Raw genomic sequence first — 16,669 nt, 5'->3', positions numbered from 1 at the left:
TAGTAACCAGTAATCTGGTGAGTTTTTTTAAAAATATCAGGTTACATTAGCATCTGGGATCCCTGGCAAAGGAACGGCAGCAAAATCTGTCTTGAGTTACTACTCGAGGGACTAACAAAAATCAGTTGTTTAAATAAAATTGTCCAGTTAAATCTCTCAGTCTCAGGATTTTGTATTTAGCCCCCATCACTAGCCAATCTCTAGTAAAAGAAGGGGCAGAAAGATCCTTGTGTTTTTGGGAATACTCTTTGGACAGGTGGCAGTTTACAAAGGGTGTTTTCTTTCACAGGTTTCACTGTATATAACCTCCACAAATTCTCATATGCATGACTGCCCAAACGGGATGGGAGGACTCAGGGAATTGGGGTACAGAGCCCTTCTTGCCTGGGTCACTGGTTCAAAACTGGCCCAGCTTGTTAGTAAGTGGACATCACTGCCATCTAATGGCTGTTTGCAGCTTGTGTGAAATGAGTATTTGGTGGGTACTGGTGTGGTGGACTGGTGCCCCCCTTGCTAAAAACATGCCTCTGCTAACTCATTGTAAACTGCCACTAAATGGTCCATGCAGATTAACGGTCCAGCCTTGGCCCTGGAGCTGGTCTCTATGAAACAGAGGGAAGGCCTATTGGTAGACAGGCCATTTGTCCGCTTTGAAACTGGGCAGTCCTGCTGTTTGTCACCTGTCTGGTACTCAGCCAAAACGGGTGTGGTTTTGTCCAGTGTCAGATGGGGGCTGCCATAATGCAATGCAGGCTGCTCTGCCCCTGCCGCGTGCACTCGTGCCATTCGAGCGAGATCATTCCAGCGAGAGCGGAACAGGGCTATCTGCAAAAGGGTGCCTCCCTGTGCAACGTGACCATGCGCACACCGTGCATGTGAAATCACACCGGGGGGTCATCAGACCCAGGCCATTCCTGGAGATACTCGAATGCGTGAGTGGCCACTCTACCGCTTAGCAGGATGGTGCATTGCGCGTGTAGTGCAACTGAGGTGGGGTGGCTGAGTGGTTGAGGCACTCAGCTATGCTCCTGAAGGCCCTGGGTTTAACAATCTCATAGGGAAAGGCCACCTCCAGTTCACCCTGCTGCAAAATGGTTCCCGATCCCTTGGGTCAGGGCAGCCAAAGGGAATGGGATGCTGGCCACATCACTCCTGTCTGTGCTCTTGGCTATGAAACTGAGGCGCGTTCACCAGACGAGTCCCTGGGTGAGGCAGAACGACGAGCGCATGGACAGGAAGGGATCACATTAAACAGGGAGGAGCGACAGAGGGCTACAGCCCTCAGCAGAGCCTGGGAAGACTACAACTCCCAGCAGTCTTTGCAAAGAGCGCTCGTCTAGGGAAAGACTACAACTCCCAGCAGCCTCCGGGGCACCTCAGAGACCCCCCCCATGAAGGCCCCTCCCCCCTGGCAGGACTCCATCTCCCGTGAGCCCTTGCGGGCGAGGCCCCCCCTCCCTTCCCCGTCCGCCGCCGGGCTGTCCGCGCGGTGCCTGCAGGCGGCTGGGACCAGGCCGGGTGCGCGTGTCGGGGGAGCCGCAGCCGGGGCGATGCTGGAAGAGGCGGGCGAGGTGCTGGAGGCCTCGTGCCTGCCGCTCAGCTTCCTGCTCTTCGTGCCGGCCGTGCTGCTGCTGCTGGGCCCGCCGCCCGCCGCCGAGGCCGCCCACGAGTTCACGGTCTACCGCATGCAGCAGTACGAGCTGGGCGGGCAGCCCTACGGTGAGCCAGGGCCGGGCCGGGCCGGGCCGGGCCCCCCTCTCTCCGCTCCCGCCGCTCCGGCGGGCCTGACCCGGCTCCGCACCCCGCTCGGCCTGGGTCAGGCCTCATCCCCACCGGGCACCGGGCAGCGCTGGCCCGGGCCTGCCTCTCCCCGCCCCCCCCCGAGCTGGCTGTGTCCTAGGCCCGCCCCGCCCGTCACCGCGGTATCGGCTCCCCAGGCCGGGGATCCAGAGCCAGCGCTCGCCCCGGGGGCAGCCTGGCTTCACCCGCCCCTGCGTCGTTCTGTGGCCTTTGTCCGTCCGTCCGTCCGTGTGGGGGCCCATGCAGGAAGCCCCTGGTTTGGCCGGATCCTCCTCCTCCATCCCGGTCAGCGCGCCTGGGGCCTCTGCAGGGAATGGCTTTGCTTGTCGCCCAGCGGCTGGGACAGAGCCCTCCGGGGCGGGGGGTGAAGGGCATCCCCAGAGGTCACCGAGCAAGTGACCCCAGGGGCTGCTTGGGTGGAACCGAGCTTTCCCCTAAAGCTGCCCCGGCCCCCAGGGTGCCTCTTGCACTTCCCTGCTTCCTCCTGAGCTGTTCCTGCCTCACTCCTCTCCTGCCCCCTGCCCCCCGGGTCTGGAAGTTCTCCTCCCTGCTCCGCTCTGTGCCCCAGGCCTTTCTTCACATCCCCTTTCCCTCACTTTCCCTTCGCCCTGATGTTCTCGAACTGTTCGTTCTTACAGGTTGCTCAACAGCGTGTCTTGAGTCAGAAATACAACATCCGTGGTGAACTGCAGAAATGTTGTAACCTTGTCCCTTCTCCTACACTGATTGACACAGAGCCAAGTATCGTTTTTAAGGGGTCTGTCTCCTTGCTGTCTTCTTCTGAAGATATTTATATTCTGCTCCTGTGTGGGCCTTACTATTTTCTTTTTCATCATTGTAGTCTGACGCTTCAGGCATTTGTTGACACCCAGAAACACTTAGGTATCACTGCCCCGTTCATATCGTAGCAGGTTGGGGATTGAATATCTAGCTCTTTCTGAAATTCCATAAGATTAAACAGCGCTAAAGTGAAGTATTGTGGGCTAGATCTTTGTGCCTTGTAAATTCTGCCCCTCGTCTGATATCGGCCTCTGGGATATTTGAATGGACTAGATCCTTGTGGTTGTTTTTGAACCAGAGTTGAATCATTGCCACTTTTGAAACCTCTGTTCTTGAGAACGTCATTATTTCATAGCTGTGTTCTCTCATGGAGATATTGAGCTATATTTCTTCAGACTGCAGTAAATCTTCACTGGCAGGCTTAACGGGAGGCACTGTGAACTGAGATCAGTTGGCTTTGACTTCAGCTGTAGGAACATTAAATCCATCCAAGTGTTCACAACATCTCTCTCTGATTCAAAGTTCTTGGACTCTTAGAAAAGCAACATATTGATTGTTTAAGATGCTTGCAATTAACTTTTAATGCTGTCTCTTTTCTCGGCCCTCTTAGCTGAGTAAATTGTTTATTCCCTTTGTCCCTTGCTAAAAGCTTTGGATAGTTAATGTTCCCATTCTGTGTGTCTTCTGAGGCCAGATGTCCTTTGGGGGCAAAAGCTTTTTATTGTTCCAAAGTCTTGTATTCCTTTCCAATGGGATCAATTAGGTTTTTGTTTTTGTTTGTTTGTTTGGGTTTTTGTAAGATTGAGCCTGAAGCAGGTTAAGAACAGAGTTTCACTTGCCTCTAATACTATTAAAATAGAGTCCTTCAGATTATAAATAACTATATACATATTTAATTTTTCTCTGAGAAATTACAAAAAGTAGCTTTTTCTTGTAGTGTCAACAGAAAACAATTTTGAGCTCACTCTGCAGCAACAGCTGACTAAGGTCCATGCTTGGAACAGAATGTGCTAGTTACAACCGTGTTTAAACCGTCTTGGGATTGTTGCAGAGTTTTTCTGATGAGTGTGGGCAGACTTTTTTTCTGAGGGATGTGTTATAGATATAGGCCCAATCTGATTCACTGGTGTAGATCTCTGTGTCTGGGCAGCACTGTGTACTAGTTGGGTTCAAGCAGGCATAACTGGATGCAATCCTATAGCTTGTGTGATATGGAAGCCCAAATTAAATGATCTTTCTGACCACAATCTCTATGGATCTGATGGCAGGCCAGAGGCTGCATTACACACTACATTATGTACCTTGGTGCAGTGGGGCATGACGTGCAGTTCTCAGAAAGAATAAAAATTCATGTTCCCACTGCTCAGGGAAACTGTGGTGGAACTCTGCTAGCAAAGATCACGTTTAAATGTTGTTGTCTAAAGGTATAATGTAGTTCCCAGGTGCGCTGCCATCATTGGGGCGTAAAATAAAAGAACCGTGCTTGCATTGTAACATGGTTTGGTCTTCCTTCTGTAGACAAGACCAAACTGTGTTATAACCATGTTAAAGCAGGTTTAGCCCTGACTTTCCTGATCCATGCAGGCAAGACTAATATGAATTGGGGTACTGCCATGTTCAGACATGTTGACTGACTTAATAATACTGACATCGTGCGCCTTTCTGCCAGTCGATATTAACATAATTGAAACAGGCCCTGTGAGAAACCAGTGCCTGCATAAGTATATTATTGTTTTTCAGCTGGAGAACTAGTGGCATAATGACAGGGGCAAATGGAGGAATTCGTTTAACCCCTGGCATGGTTCTTTTCCTTCTGTTATCCCAGGAACACTTGTAGTGATGATCACTTGGAGTGGTAGGACTTGCTGTATAGTTATGGACGCCTCCAGTAATGCAGTGACACCCTCTGTGGACTTTCAGAGAGCTCTGCTATGGCGTGTTAGTCAGTGTTGCTGGCCAGTTTCCAGAGTGTTATTGCAGAGCTTTTATCCACAGGGTTAGTACTTGCATTTGGGGTTGTTAGATGCACTTGCATTGGGGCTCACATTGTGCAGAGGGAATCAAAGGGAGTGTGGGCATCTGCAGTTTTCTCACTAACCTCTGGCAGTCCAGCTGGTGGCAGAAGTGTCCCAGTGGGTAAGTTGGGTGAGTCACCCCCTGTTCAGTTTGCCAAAGTACAGACACAAACTTATAGATTCAAAGGCCAGAAAGGACCATTGTGATCGCTAGTCTGCCCTCCTGTATAACACAGGCCAGAGAATTTCCCCAGAATAATTCCTAGAGCACATCTTTTAGAAAAACATCCAATCTTGATTTAAAAATTGTCAGTGATGGAGATTCCACGACAACCCTTGGTAATTGTTCCAGTGGTTAATTACTCTCCCTGTGAAACATTTGCACCTTATTTCCAGTCTGAATTTGTCTAGCTTCACCATCCAGCCATTGGACTGTTTTTATACCTTTCTCTGCTAGACTGAAGAGCCCATTATTAAATATTTGTTCCCATGTAGATGCTTACAGACTGTAATCAGGTCACCCCTTAACCTTTTCTTTGTTAAAATGAATAGACTGAGCTCTTTGAGTCTTTTACTGTAAAGCACGTTTTCTAAACTTTTAATCATTCTTGTGGCTCTTCTCTGACCTCTCTACTTGTACTCGAGATTGCCCTGTTTATGCATCTGAGGATTGCATTAGCTCTTTTGGCCCCAGCATCACACGGGAGCTCATGTTCAGCTGATTATCCACCAGGACCCCCAAATCTTTTTCAGAGTTGCTTGCTTCGCTGGTAGTCCCCCGTCCTGTATGTATGGCCCATATTCTTTGTTCCTAGATGTATACATTTACCCATACTAAAATACATATTGTTGGCTTGTGCCCAGTGAACCAGGTGATCCACATTGCTTTGAATCAGTGATCTGTCCTCTTCATTATTTACCACTCTCCCAATTTCTGTGTCATTTGAAAATGTTATCAGTGATGATTTTGTTTTCTTCCAGGTCACTGATGAAAACGTTAAATAGCATAGAGACAATAACTGATCCTTCTTGGATTCCACTGGAAATGCACCTGCTCAGTGGCGATTCCCTGTTTACAATTAATTTTGAAACCTATCTGTTAGCCAGGTTTAAACTATTTAATGTGCGCCATGTTCATTTTATATTGTTCTCATTTTGTAATCAAAATATCTTGTGGTACCAAGTTAAATGTCTTACAGAAGTCTAGATATATTAAGTCAACACTATTACCGTTCTCAGTCAAATGTGTAATCCTATTTAAAAAGAATATCAAGTTAGTTTGACAGGATCTGTTTTCCATAAACCTATGTTGATTTGCATGAATTACATTAGCCTGCTTTAATTCTTTTAATTGAGTCCTGTATTAGCCATCCCATTATCTTTGCCTGGGACCAATGTCAGGCTGACAGGCCTATAATTTCCTGGGTCATCTCGTTTACTCTTTTAAAAAATTGGCACAACACAAGCTTTCTTCCAGTTTTCTTGGACTTCCCCAGCACCAAGACTTATTGAAAATCACCATGAATGGTCTAGCAAGCTACTCAGCCAGCTTTCAGAAAACTTTTGGATGCAGTTTATATGGACTTGCTTATTTAAAAATATCTAACTTTAGTAGCTTCTGTTTAATACCCTCCAGAGATACAGAATTGAAAGAGTGTTGTCATCGCCATGCGATGAGACTGTATCATCTGTTTTTTCCCCAATACAGAACAGAAGTATTTATTGACCACTTCTGCCTTTCCTGCATAATTATTGTTAATTCTATCTTTTCCATCTAGTAATGGACAAATACCACTGTCAGGATTCTTTTTTGTTCCTAATATATTTAAAGAACGCCTTCTTATTGTCCTTAACTCTGCTGGCCATAGATTTCTCCTTATGTCCCTTTGCTTCCCTTATCCATTTTTTTTCTACAATTCCAAACTTCTGATTTTCATGTTCTGTGCAAGTTAATATTCTATGAACTTGTGCACATGCAGCCAACATATATTTCATATAGTTTCATATATTATCCCAGACTGCGCTGTCAGTATTTCTGTTCAGCTTGCTTCCTGTGCTCTCAGGCAAGGAATTCCCAAAGCCAGAGGCTGGAGCTGCCTGAACAACCCACTGTCCCAATTTTCCCAGAAAGCACTGACACAGACATAGGTGGTAGGTGCAGAGAAGCAAACAGATCTGATATATCGTTGTGCTGGAGGAGGATCCTGAGGTGTGGGTTTGACTGTTACTGTATCAGTAATGGGGTCAGATGAGCATGTCAGAACATGATTCCACAAATGTGGTTGTAACTGCTATAGACGAGGACACAGTGACGGTCTTCAACATGCCCATCATGGCCTTAGGAATCCGGGACAGACAACTAGTGTATCCCACAGGGGAAAAATTGAGGGTGCCCAAAAGGAATGGGGAGGGGGGAAAGGAATAACTTAAGGGATTATAAATATCTGTCTGCTGATGTCTGTGGAAATAGTCCAGACTGTTTAGCATGGAGACTGTTCTGGGAACGGGATGCTGGGGTTAATGCATCAAACGTATTGACAAGACCATTGGCTAGATCTCGTCCTCTGTTCCTTCTCTGCAGGCACCAGGAATGCAGTGTTAAACACAGAGGCCCGCACTGTAGAGGCGGACGTGCTGAGCCGCCGCTGCGTGATGATGCGGCTAGTGGATTTCTCCTATGAGCAGTACCAGAAGGCTCTCCGCCAGTCAGCTGGGGCCGTGGTGATCATCTTGCCCAAGGCCATGTCAGCAGTGCCGCAGGACGTTGTCAGGGTAAATATCGCTCCAGATAGAGAGATGATGTTATTGGAGAAAGGGAACAAGGATTCAGGTACAATATGGTGACTGAAACGCCCCCTTGTTGTTTGATGGGGTTTCTGCTCTGTCAAGGATAATTTTAAATCTGATTTATGCCCCTCTGCTTTGGCCATTAGTTTGCCTGCCTCCTTGCAAGTTCAGTGGAGCCTAAGTTTGCCCCTCTCCTTCTAAATTCTCAGCAATTCATGGAGATAGAGCCAGAAATGTTGGCCATGGAAACCATTGTGCCGGTCTATTTTGCGGTAGAGGATGAAGAGCTGCTCTCCATCTATGAACAAACACGAGCCGCTTCCACGTCACAAGGTGCGGCTTCAGCTGCTGAAGGTGAGTTGCAGCAAAAGTGGGGTGTGAAGGGAAGAAAACCAGCCAAAATCATGTTTCTTTCCCAGGTGTATCTAAGAATGGCAGGCCAATGTTTCCATAAAATTCTGGAGAAGCCGCGTGGTCTAGTGGCTAGGGCAGTAAACACTCAGGACTCCTGAGTTTTGTTCCCAGCTCATCTAGTGTGTCACTTGAACAGTACACTTAATCTTTCTTTGCCTCACCTTTCCCCTCTGCAAATTGGGGATAGTGATATTTAACTTTCTTTGTTAAAGTGCTTTGAGATCTGTGGACAAAAAGGCTATGTAAACGCTAAGTTATTTTAGTTGGAGTGACATGACTTAAGAATATAGTTCCATAGAAATCCCTATTTCTTTTACATCTAATTTGCAACAGCCTAGGGGCCAAATTCAGTAAAATTTGGTGGAAAACTATTTTTTCCAAGTGGTTATAGCAGGTTACTATGAGTCAGAACTCTTTGGCCCTGTTCCTGACTTTGCCACTGATCACTCTTTGTCTTTGGGCAAGTCACTTAAATAATTAGTGCCTCAGTTTACTCCACTGTAAATAGCCTTAATATTTACCTATCTGTCGAGTGTTAGGCTTAATTGTTTGTAACATCCTTTGGATCCTGGGGTGAAAGTTGCCATAGAAGTGCAAAGTATAGAGATTTTTGTACAGAATTAAAATGCTTTGTCACTAAATTTTCATTCTGATGTGGAAATATAAATAGTGAGCCAGAGATTTTATGGGCTTAGATGACAAAGCTTAGACTGTCTGTGAATCAGCTGTCAAGGGAATTAAAGGGATAAGATTGTTTTCCCGCCAGTATATTTAATTCTTTTTTCTAGTTCTGCTGCACACAGCGACTGCCAATGGGTTCCAGATGGTTACCAGCGGGGCTCAGAGCAAAGCTGTCAATGACTGGCTCATAACCAGCCTGGAGGTGAGTTCTAGATGGATCAGAACTGGGAGCCAGGCGGGGAATGTTTATATGAAAGCCCATTCTGCATGGGGACTTCGCTGAGTAGTGTATAGCTGGAGACTGAAAGTTAAAGCTTCCTTAGAGGACGTCAGGGACTTTTCAGCCTGGTGGTAGAGGCAGCTTTTCCACCTTTCTGGCTTCTGAATCCAGAAAGCAAGTTAAGGGCTCAATACTGGAAGTCAATGGGAGTATGATTTGGCACTGAGGCTTTTAGAAATTGATGTGGGTGATGGTTGAGTGGAATATTGTGCCCCTATACTCCAGGCACTAGAGCGATGCTGGAGGGGATGCTGGGTAATGCCTCTGTGTATTCCCTCTCTAGGGGAGGCTGACTGGTCTGGGAGGAGAGGACCTGCCCACCATTGTAATAGTTGCCCATTATGATTCTTTCGGAGTGGCCCCCGTAAGTATTTCCTGCAGCTCTCTGTTTTTGTTAATGGGTTTCTTCCTGGGACCCTGGTCCCTGTCTCTTCTCCACCCTCTTGCTAGGGGAAGGAGTTTGGGTGCTTTTCGTAGGACTCTGTTCTCTGTGTGTTGCAATGGAAGCTGTTTTCCATGTGGTAGGCAAGTGCTGTTGTGTAACCTTATCTTTACATCTCATGTTCTCTTCCCTCAGTGGCTGTCTCATGGTGCAGACTCCAACGGTAGTGGCATCTCTGTGCTACTGGAGCTGGCCAGGCTCTTTTCTCGACTCTACACCTACAAACGTACCCATGCTGGGTAAGAAGCGCCTCTTCCCACTGGAGAGCATGAATGGGAGTGGGCACATGGGAGGGGTTTTGGCTCTGAGAGGGACTCATTAACAATCCTGCAGACATGAAGTGTTCTGCGTGCAGGGTCCGTTAGTACAGTGTCAGTGGTGGTAGGGTTACATCAGGCTGCCTGTGTGCAGTGCCACACGCTGTGTTATGAAATAAAACTAATTCATCTTTTTTCCATCTGCTGTTCATGAATAATCACGATCTTTCCTTTCCTTTCTTCTCCTTGCAGTGACTTATCAGTTTATGCTTTGTGCAGGGCAGAGGCTGCATGAGCTAGTGGACTGAGAGTAGGAGAAGAGCCAGGAATTCTTGTGCTCTGATTCCTGCTCTGCCACTGTCTTACTGTGTGGCCCATGGCAAGTTCCTTAACTTGTGTGTCTGGTTTTCCCCATCAGCAAAGAGACTAGAGACACTTACATCACAGGGCTATTGAGGGGATGGATTAGTTAATGTTTGTACAGTGCCTTGGAAATGTAAAGTATATACATGCCAAATATTCACTAAGAACAGTATGTTCCAGTAGGCATTTCCTTGCCTTCTGTTCTGTTAGGATGTGGATTCTATTCTATTCCCGTACAGGTGTTGCCGTCAGTGCATATGGTATATAAAATAAAAACGTTCATGATTTTACTCAGGGGTGCTTAACCGGATACAGCTCATAGTAATGAGCAAAAGTTAGTCTTTGGGCAAAGTTCGATTTGAATTCCATGCACTGTCCTTCTTTACTTCTCCTGCGGCCGGGCATGCTGCCTCAGCAGCCAAGAAGTCAGTACTGCTAACTCCATTTTCCCTGTTTTTTGGTGGGCAGGTATAATCTGTTGTTCTTTGCGTCTGGAGGCGGCAAATTTAACTATCAAGGAACCAAGAGGTGGTTGGAAGACAACTTGGATCACACAGGTGAGACAGACTCCTAGGATGGGAGCAGAGTGTTGTCTTGCAAACTTAGCTGGGTGGAGCAACCTCAGCGGTGAAAACATCCACTGTTTGTGCTGTGATAAGTTAGGGTAGGTAATCTAACTTCAGTGGCTATAGTGCCATTTGCAGGCCAAAGATTAGATCACTATATGCATCCTGTGCTCTCTAGAGAGAGAGATTCTCTTGGAGCTGTATGATTGAGGAAAATGCCAGGGACATGAAAAGTATGTGCATCAGGACTAGGAAAATGGGCCTGCAGTGAATCTCCCAGCAGATGTACATTCCGGAGAGAAACTTACCTTCTGTGACTATGCAAAAAGGAACCCCAGACTAATGTTTAGAGCATGACTTGGGATCGGGAGATCGGTTCTCTTCCTGACTCCGTCACTGACTGACTCTGTGACGTTGGATGGGTCACTTAACTTCTCTGCTTCAGTCTCCACCTCTAAAATCAAGATAGTGTTACTGATCTACCTCCACAGGATTATGAGGATTGATATTTGGGTAAAGCACTTTGATGAGATCCTCAAATGGAAGATGTCCATTATTGTCTACATGCACATTCTGTTTTGTTGGATGGGCTTTTAATATCAGCTGAATCCAGACTGAACAACTATAATAAATTATAGTACAGTGTCTTCCATGCTATTTGTATTGCAGCAGTTGTAAGGGGATAGGGTGCATTCCAGCCTCCTTACTGTGTATCTGTAATATCTGAGTCATGCTGGGAGACCTCCTCTCTATAGGTCCGCCACATGTTTCTGGTCCCCGAAAACGTGGCATGGAGTTTCATGGGTTCGGATGCATCTGTTTCAGATTCCAGTTTGCTGCAGGATAATGTGGCATTTGTTCTGTGCCTTGATGCCCTGGGCAGAGGGAACAGTCTTCACCTCCACGTCTCAAAACCTCCTAAGGAGGGGACCCTGCAGCATGCTTTTCTGAGGGAGTTAGAGATGGTAAAGAAAAGCATCAATTTCATTGGGCATGTTGGGGTGGGTGGGTTTTGCATGTGCTGCACGGATGGCTATGGGGAGTGCTTCTGCCGCTATAAAGGATAGAGCGTGTGAAGTTAATGTGGCTAAAAGTGTGGAAGGGAGGAAGCCCTGATATCATCCAAGTCTCATTTCTGGTCTCCTTGATTTGGTGCAAGGAGTTATCTATCATTCAGGAATCCAATATGGAGCAGACTGTGTCAATTCCCTTTCTTTAATACAGTTCTTCCTTAGAGAGCTTCTGGCTTGTATGAACTGACTAGCCAGCTTCTGCCACAGATGGTTGCCTCAGCAGCTTCGTGACTGCAGAACGTTGCTTTAATGTTGTAAGCCATGTTTCCAGGGTTGTCAGTAACATTAGGTCCATGTTTTCTGGGTGCATCTGCCTTAACCAGTCCTTCCTGAAGGGTGTTGGCAGAAGTGTGTCCTTGTTAGAATAGGCTGAGGGGGCGGGAGGGAAGGTGTTGCCATCTGTGATACCAGTCTGGGTTTTGAGAGGAACGGGGATATGTTTTGAAGTGATGGGATCTGGTCCCTGACTCCCCCGGTCATCCTTATTTTGGGCTGCCTGGCTTCTTCCACAGGTGGTCGCCAGCCAGTCTCCTGAAGTGAAATTCTCCATGGTGCACAAGAAGATAAACCTGGCTGAGGACATGCTGGCATGGGAGCATGAACGCTTCGCGATCCGCCGCCTGCCTGCATTCACCATCTCCCACCTGGAGAGCCACCGGGATGGCCTGCGCAACAGCATCATGGACATGAGGTCAGTGGCTCTGAGGGAGGGGCGGCGGCAGCAGATCAGTTATTGAATGGACATGTAGGCTAGGGACACTTCTAAACATGATTGTTCTGGTGTCTTTACTTTCTCAAGTGTGGTGGTAGCACGTCAGGAACACTAAGAAAGCAAGAGCTGGGAGCGTTGGGTCTATAACTGTGTCTTGGTTGGGCACCCTCTTGTTCCTCCTTCGTAGATGAAGCTTCACCATTGTTGTATGCAGTGGAAAGAGGTTCCCCGAGAGGACGCCATTACCATAGCCAGATTTACACCTCCCTTCTCTTGTAGGTCACGAGTTGACTCTAAGACTCTAACCCGTAACACCAGGATCATTGCTGAGGCATTGACTCGGGTCGTCTACAACCTAACTGAGAAGGTAAGACTGTCCGTCCGTCCATCGTCCGTCCCGTCCCCCCCCCCAAACCCCCCATGCACTCACTGCCCCATTGGCCAAACTTTTCCAGAGCTCCTACCCCATAAAGTTGACTTTCACTACTGCATCCCTTTTCTCTCTTCACAGGGGGCACCTGCTGACCTGCAGATCTTCTCAGAGCAGATGGTAAGGGAGCAGAGGGCTTAGATGTAGCCTGTGGGGAGAGCGAGTGAAGTGCTCTGGAGACCTTTGATCAGCAGCATAAGTTTGTCCCTCTTTCCACAGCAGATTCAGCAGGAGCAGCTGGAGTCCGTGATGGACTGGCTGACCAGTCAGCCCAGAGCTGCCCAGCTTGTAGATAAAGACAGCACCTTCCTCAACACCTTAGAATATTACATGAGCCGCTATCTGAAGGATGTCAAGCAGCATCATGTGAAGGCAGATAAACGGTAAGGGAGGCAGGTGAAAGAGGAGAGGTAGAAAACTCTGTGTTCTCCTGACATGCTTACACTGTCTTCCCCCCTTCATTGCATTCCTGTCTCAAGGAGTAGCGACTTCTCAGGTATTCTCCTTAGCATGGGAGGGTGACTGTGCTCCCCATTTCCTGCTGCACCTGTACAGTACGGTCACACATTCTGCCTTCTTTAAGGAATTCCCGAGAAGTCCAGTGGGCACAATTACAAGTCTCATCTTCATCAATATGAAGAGTTTTTTTTTCACTGTTCACCCTCTCCTTCTCCTGAAGTCCATCTCGTTAATTACTGCTTTACCCTGTCTGAGTGCAGTGAGAGAGGAACAGCTGTCTCCTGGCATCAGGAGAGCATTGCCTGGTTTTAAACAAAGGCAATCTCTCTTCCTGATTTAGCTACTTGGGGTGAGGATGCTCATGAGCCCAATGAGGTGTCTCCAGGGCACCTGCTCTTTGAGGCAGCTGAACATTTGTGTGGAAACGAAGGGGAAAGAGACTTGTTCCTGTGTGTAAGTAAACAGCATTTTGCTCCCCTAGGAATGGGGTTCTGCTTTCCAAGGTTTCCTGTCTCTCTGGTTAGGATAGGAAGCTAGTACTAGTTTATCCAGGTAACTACTGAGAGCTATCTACTGGCTTACACGGGTATATGGGGCTGTCAGGCTTGCTTGTCACTGGTTGATTGCTTCCGTGGAGGGGGTCAGGAGATGAGTGAACTCTGGGGTTGTTTTTATTTCCTCTGGAACGAAAGCCCAGAAATGTTGCACTATCTGAAGAGCTCATTCTTTCCACAGGGACCCTGAGTTTGTTTTCTATGACCAGTTGAAGCAGGTGATGAACGCATACAGGTATATGTTTCCCTTAAGGCAGGGTTGGGTATTTCTTTCTCTAGGGCTGCAGCTCTTTTGGTGACCTCTCACCCTTTGTCGGTCTATTTCAGGGTCAAGCCAGCAATCTTTGACCTGCTCCTGGCTCTCTGTATAGCAGCCTACCTCGGAGTGGCCTATGTTGCAGTCCAGGTGAGAAAAAAGGAGTGCTGCTTCTGTTTCTTCACTTCCTCTTTAAATAAGACTGTATGAGCCAGGTATGCTCAAATGGCACCAATGTCAAATTGAGAGTGAGACACAGTCTTCTCTGAATGAGAGAGGCACCCCCTGATTTTTGCAACCCATTAATTCTTCTGGTGCTGCTCTTTTCACCTCCATGGATGTCTTTACAGAATTACCAGCCCCATAATGCAATTCAGCATTTCCTGATTATTTTATAGAGGTGATCAGGCGTGGAGTTTTTTGAGGGTCTGGGTTGGCAACGTTGAGACAGTTCCCTTCTAGCTCTTGGAGCATCTTCCGTAAGGTGGAGCCAACCTAGAGCAGGATCCTTCACTTGGAGAGCAATAGATTTCATTGGTAAGGGAAACAAGTGCTACATTTGTTAGGAGACTAGCTTGAATTCTGAGCTCCAATAGCTTGCACGGGCTTCAGGCTGAGACATCTGAGGTAAATCTGCCCTGTCATATTAAGAGGTTACAGCCGCCTTTGTTAGGTCGGGTACTGAGACTCTCATAACACCCGCATTCCAGATGCTGAATTCAGACTGCTCAAAAGCTGCTCCGATTTTGTGCAACTAAAAAAAAAAATCAAAATCTCAATTTTTAAAACACTAATTATTGCATGAATAAAATCAGGAGACATCAAGCCACAGAATGCGTATGAAATACACAAGCACATGTTCAGCTGGTAGATGATATCACATTCTAAGCTTGTTGGCCTCTCCCTAGATTCAGGCAGCTATTACTTCTGACATGTTAATGAGACCGTTGTGAGTTTGGCTCCTACTCTTGGGTTAAACACTCAGTGAAAGGGAACCACGTTGGGTCACAGTGTGTACCCAATTCTCTTACTTCATAACAAGCCTTTTCTTTTGTCATTTTTTTTTAAAAAAAAGCTTAGATGCTTCAGGAAACACCCACCATTTTATAAACGTGTCTTTTATATTTTAACAATAATATTAAATAGGAAGAAAAGCTCAAAAACTGTTTTATAATTCAAATGGTCCTGTCCACCCATTTATTTCTTATTAGTTAGCTAGATTGATCGTGAGTTACTTGGAGGGTGCTGCCGAGATTGGGGCTTGTAACCAAGTAGTTGTTGAATATCTGCAGTAGCCATTTAAAAGAAAATAGGGGTTTCTAAATGATTTCTAAAACCGCAGAAGATAAGACCATGTTAAAGGATTAAAGTTGGCCTTAATCTGCGGTTTTACCTGTTATGTTTTGCAATCCTGAAATCATTACAAGCGAAATGTTACTAACAGTGGGCCAGATCACACATGCACTGAAGTCCATGGGAGTTTAGCCATCCATTTCAATTGGAGAAGGAGCAGGTTCAAAATGTACTGATTGCAGATCAACAGCAAATACGTATGGCAATTCTCCATGAAAATAGGAGTTGATAATGGTAATGCAGGTAGGCCCAGTGGCCGTTTCTGTAAGTAATTTGTTGTTCTTTCCTTATCACCCTAGTTTCACTGGCTGTACTGTAACAACTGAACTTAGTTTGCTGAGGCCTGAGCAGATCTATGCAGAATGAGGAAGCGTTCTCCTTAGGGCAGGGGTATGGGTGTGAACTCAGCGCCGAGGCAGATAGTGCATTTATATGCTAGCACTGCCTCAAGCCTCCTAATGAGCTCCTCCTTCCCTGTGAATAGAGAAGAAGACATAGTGCCTGTTTACTAGCACTGACATGGACTCACTACTATTTCCCCCGCTCCCTTTCTAGCACTTTGGTCTCCTTTACAAGACGGTACAGAGGTTATCCCTTAAATCCAAGCAGCAGTGAAGTGACAAATCACCACCCCATCGAGCAACACTGAGCCACCCGTGAGCCCAGCAGGAGCTTCTGCCTTCCACTGCCTCCTGCCATTTCTCTCTCTCCCCCTGACCATCCTGGAGGAAGGAGAAAGAGAGAGATTAACAGAACTTCAACTCTTGTGCACCTTTTTTAGGTCTCCCCCCCACATCTTGCCCATTTTCCTTCATTTTGTGGTGAGGGAGATGTGCAGAGACTCGGTCAATCCCTGCAGATTGTTGAAACACTGAATGGCTGATTTAAAACTTCCTTTGAACAACGGGTTTCTGTAAGTGTGAAGGTGTTGAACCTGGTTTCACAGACATGTGCCATACAGCCATCTTGGAGGCTGAATCCACGGAGCAAAGGGATGGACAACTCTGCCCAGCAAACTGGACTCAGAGCACTCGTTTTTAAAAATCTGCACATGTAAATTAAAAGATAATTATTAGCACGTTTCATACTACACCTCTTCCTTTAGCTCCTTGCCTGGCTCCAGGAAGGGAGCTCTTAGCCAGCAGCGTCTTCAGCAAACAGTTTATTGCATTTTCTTTGGACGGTGCAATAACTGGTTCTCTTTTAGGAGGTGCACTGCAAACAACCTTGACTGTTAAATGAGGAAGGATCGTTAACTGGTTGCCACAGTGGGATTCCTTCCGTAGCATGTTCTGCTCCCTCAGCAGGAGGCTGCATTCCGCTGTGCTCGGGTTCTTTTAAGGTTTATATCCCTCAGACAGAGTTTGATGCTGCTGCTACTCCATGCTTAACTCCCACTGGTGTGTGTGTTTGTTTGTGGGGTTTTTCTTTTTAAAGGGATTCCTAT

The 16,669-nt window shown here is 46.8% G+C and overlaps 1 protein-coding gene across 2 annotated transcripts; it reads left to right on the top strand.

The window, feature by feature from the left end:
* Positions 1–1,437: 1,437 nt before the first annotated feature.
* NCLN (nicalin) lies at positions 1,438–16,300 on the top strand. Of its 2 annotated transcripts, none has more exons than XM_067558651.1 (15): positions 1,438–1,719; positions 7,177–7,367; positions 7,592–7,736; positions 8,585–8,679; positions 9,041–9,121; positions 9,335–9,438; positions 10,288–10,376; positions 11,211–11,350; positions 11,971–12,149; positions 12,450–12,537; positions 12,682–12,720; positions 12,823–12,983; positions 13,795–13,848; positions 13,941–14,019; positions 15,778–16,300. In XM_067558651.1, the coding sequence occupies exons 1-15, from the start codon at positions 1,551–1,553 to the stop codon at positions 15,835–15,837; spliced, it is 1,674 nt and encodes a 557-aa protein (XP_067414752.1). In that variant the 5' UTR covers positions 1,438–1,550; the 3' UTR covers positions 15,838–16,300. The 2 variants fall into 2 exon arrangements, with proteins under 2 accessions (XP_067414752.1, XP_067414748.1); XM_067558647.1 differs by having other exon boundaries at positions 1,439–1,719; positions 12,820–12,983.
* Positions 16,301–16,669: the final 369 nt, after the last annotated feature.

The sequence above is a fragment of the Emydura macquarii genome, unplaced genomic scaffold (genome assembly GCF_026122565.2).
Source record: "Emydura macquarii macquarii isolate MOO-44397 ecotype Brisbane River unplaced genomic scaffold, CSIRO-AGI_Emac_v2 contig_306, whole genome shotgun sequence".
Taxonomy (NCBI): Eukaryota; Metazoa; Chordata; order Testudines; family Chelidae; genus Emydura; species Emydura macquarii.
The sequence above is the reverse complement of the archived record's forward strand: the minus strand, read 5'-3'. Positions and strand labels throughout refer to the sequence as shown.

Excerpts from the sequence above, each read along its gene's own strand:
- NCLN (XM_067558647.1), top strand. The coding sequence starts at position 1,551 with ATGCTGGAAGAGGCGGGCGAGGTGCTGGAGGCCTCGTGCCTGCCGCTC. Across the intron at positions 1,720-7,176 it reads GCTGGGCGGGCAGCCCTACG|GCACCAGGAATGCAGTGTTA; the intron begins GTGAGCCAGGGC and ends CCTTCTCTGCAG. Across the intron at positions 12,721-12,819 it reads AGATCTTCTCAGAGCAGATG|CAGATTCAGCAGGAGCAGCT; the intron begins GTAAGGGAGCAG and ends CTCTTTCCACAG.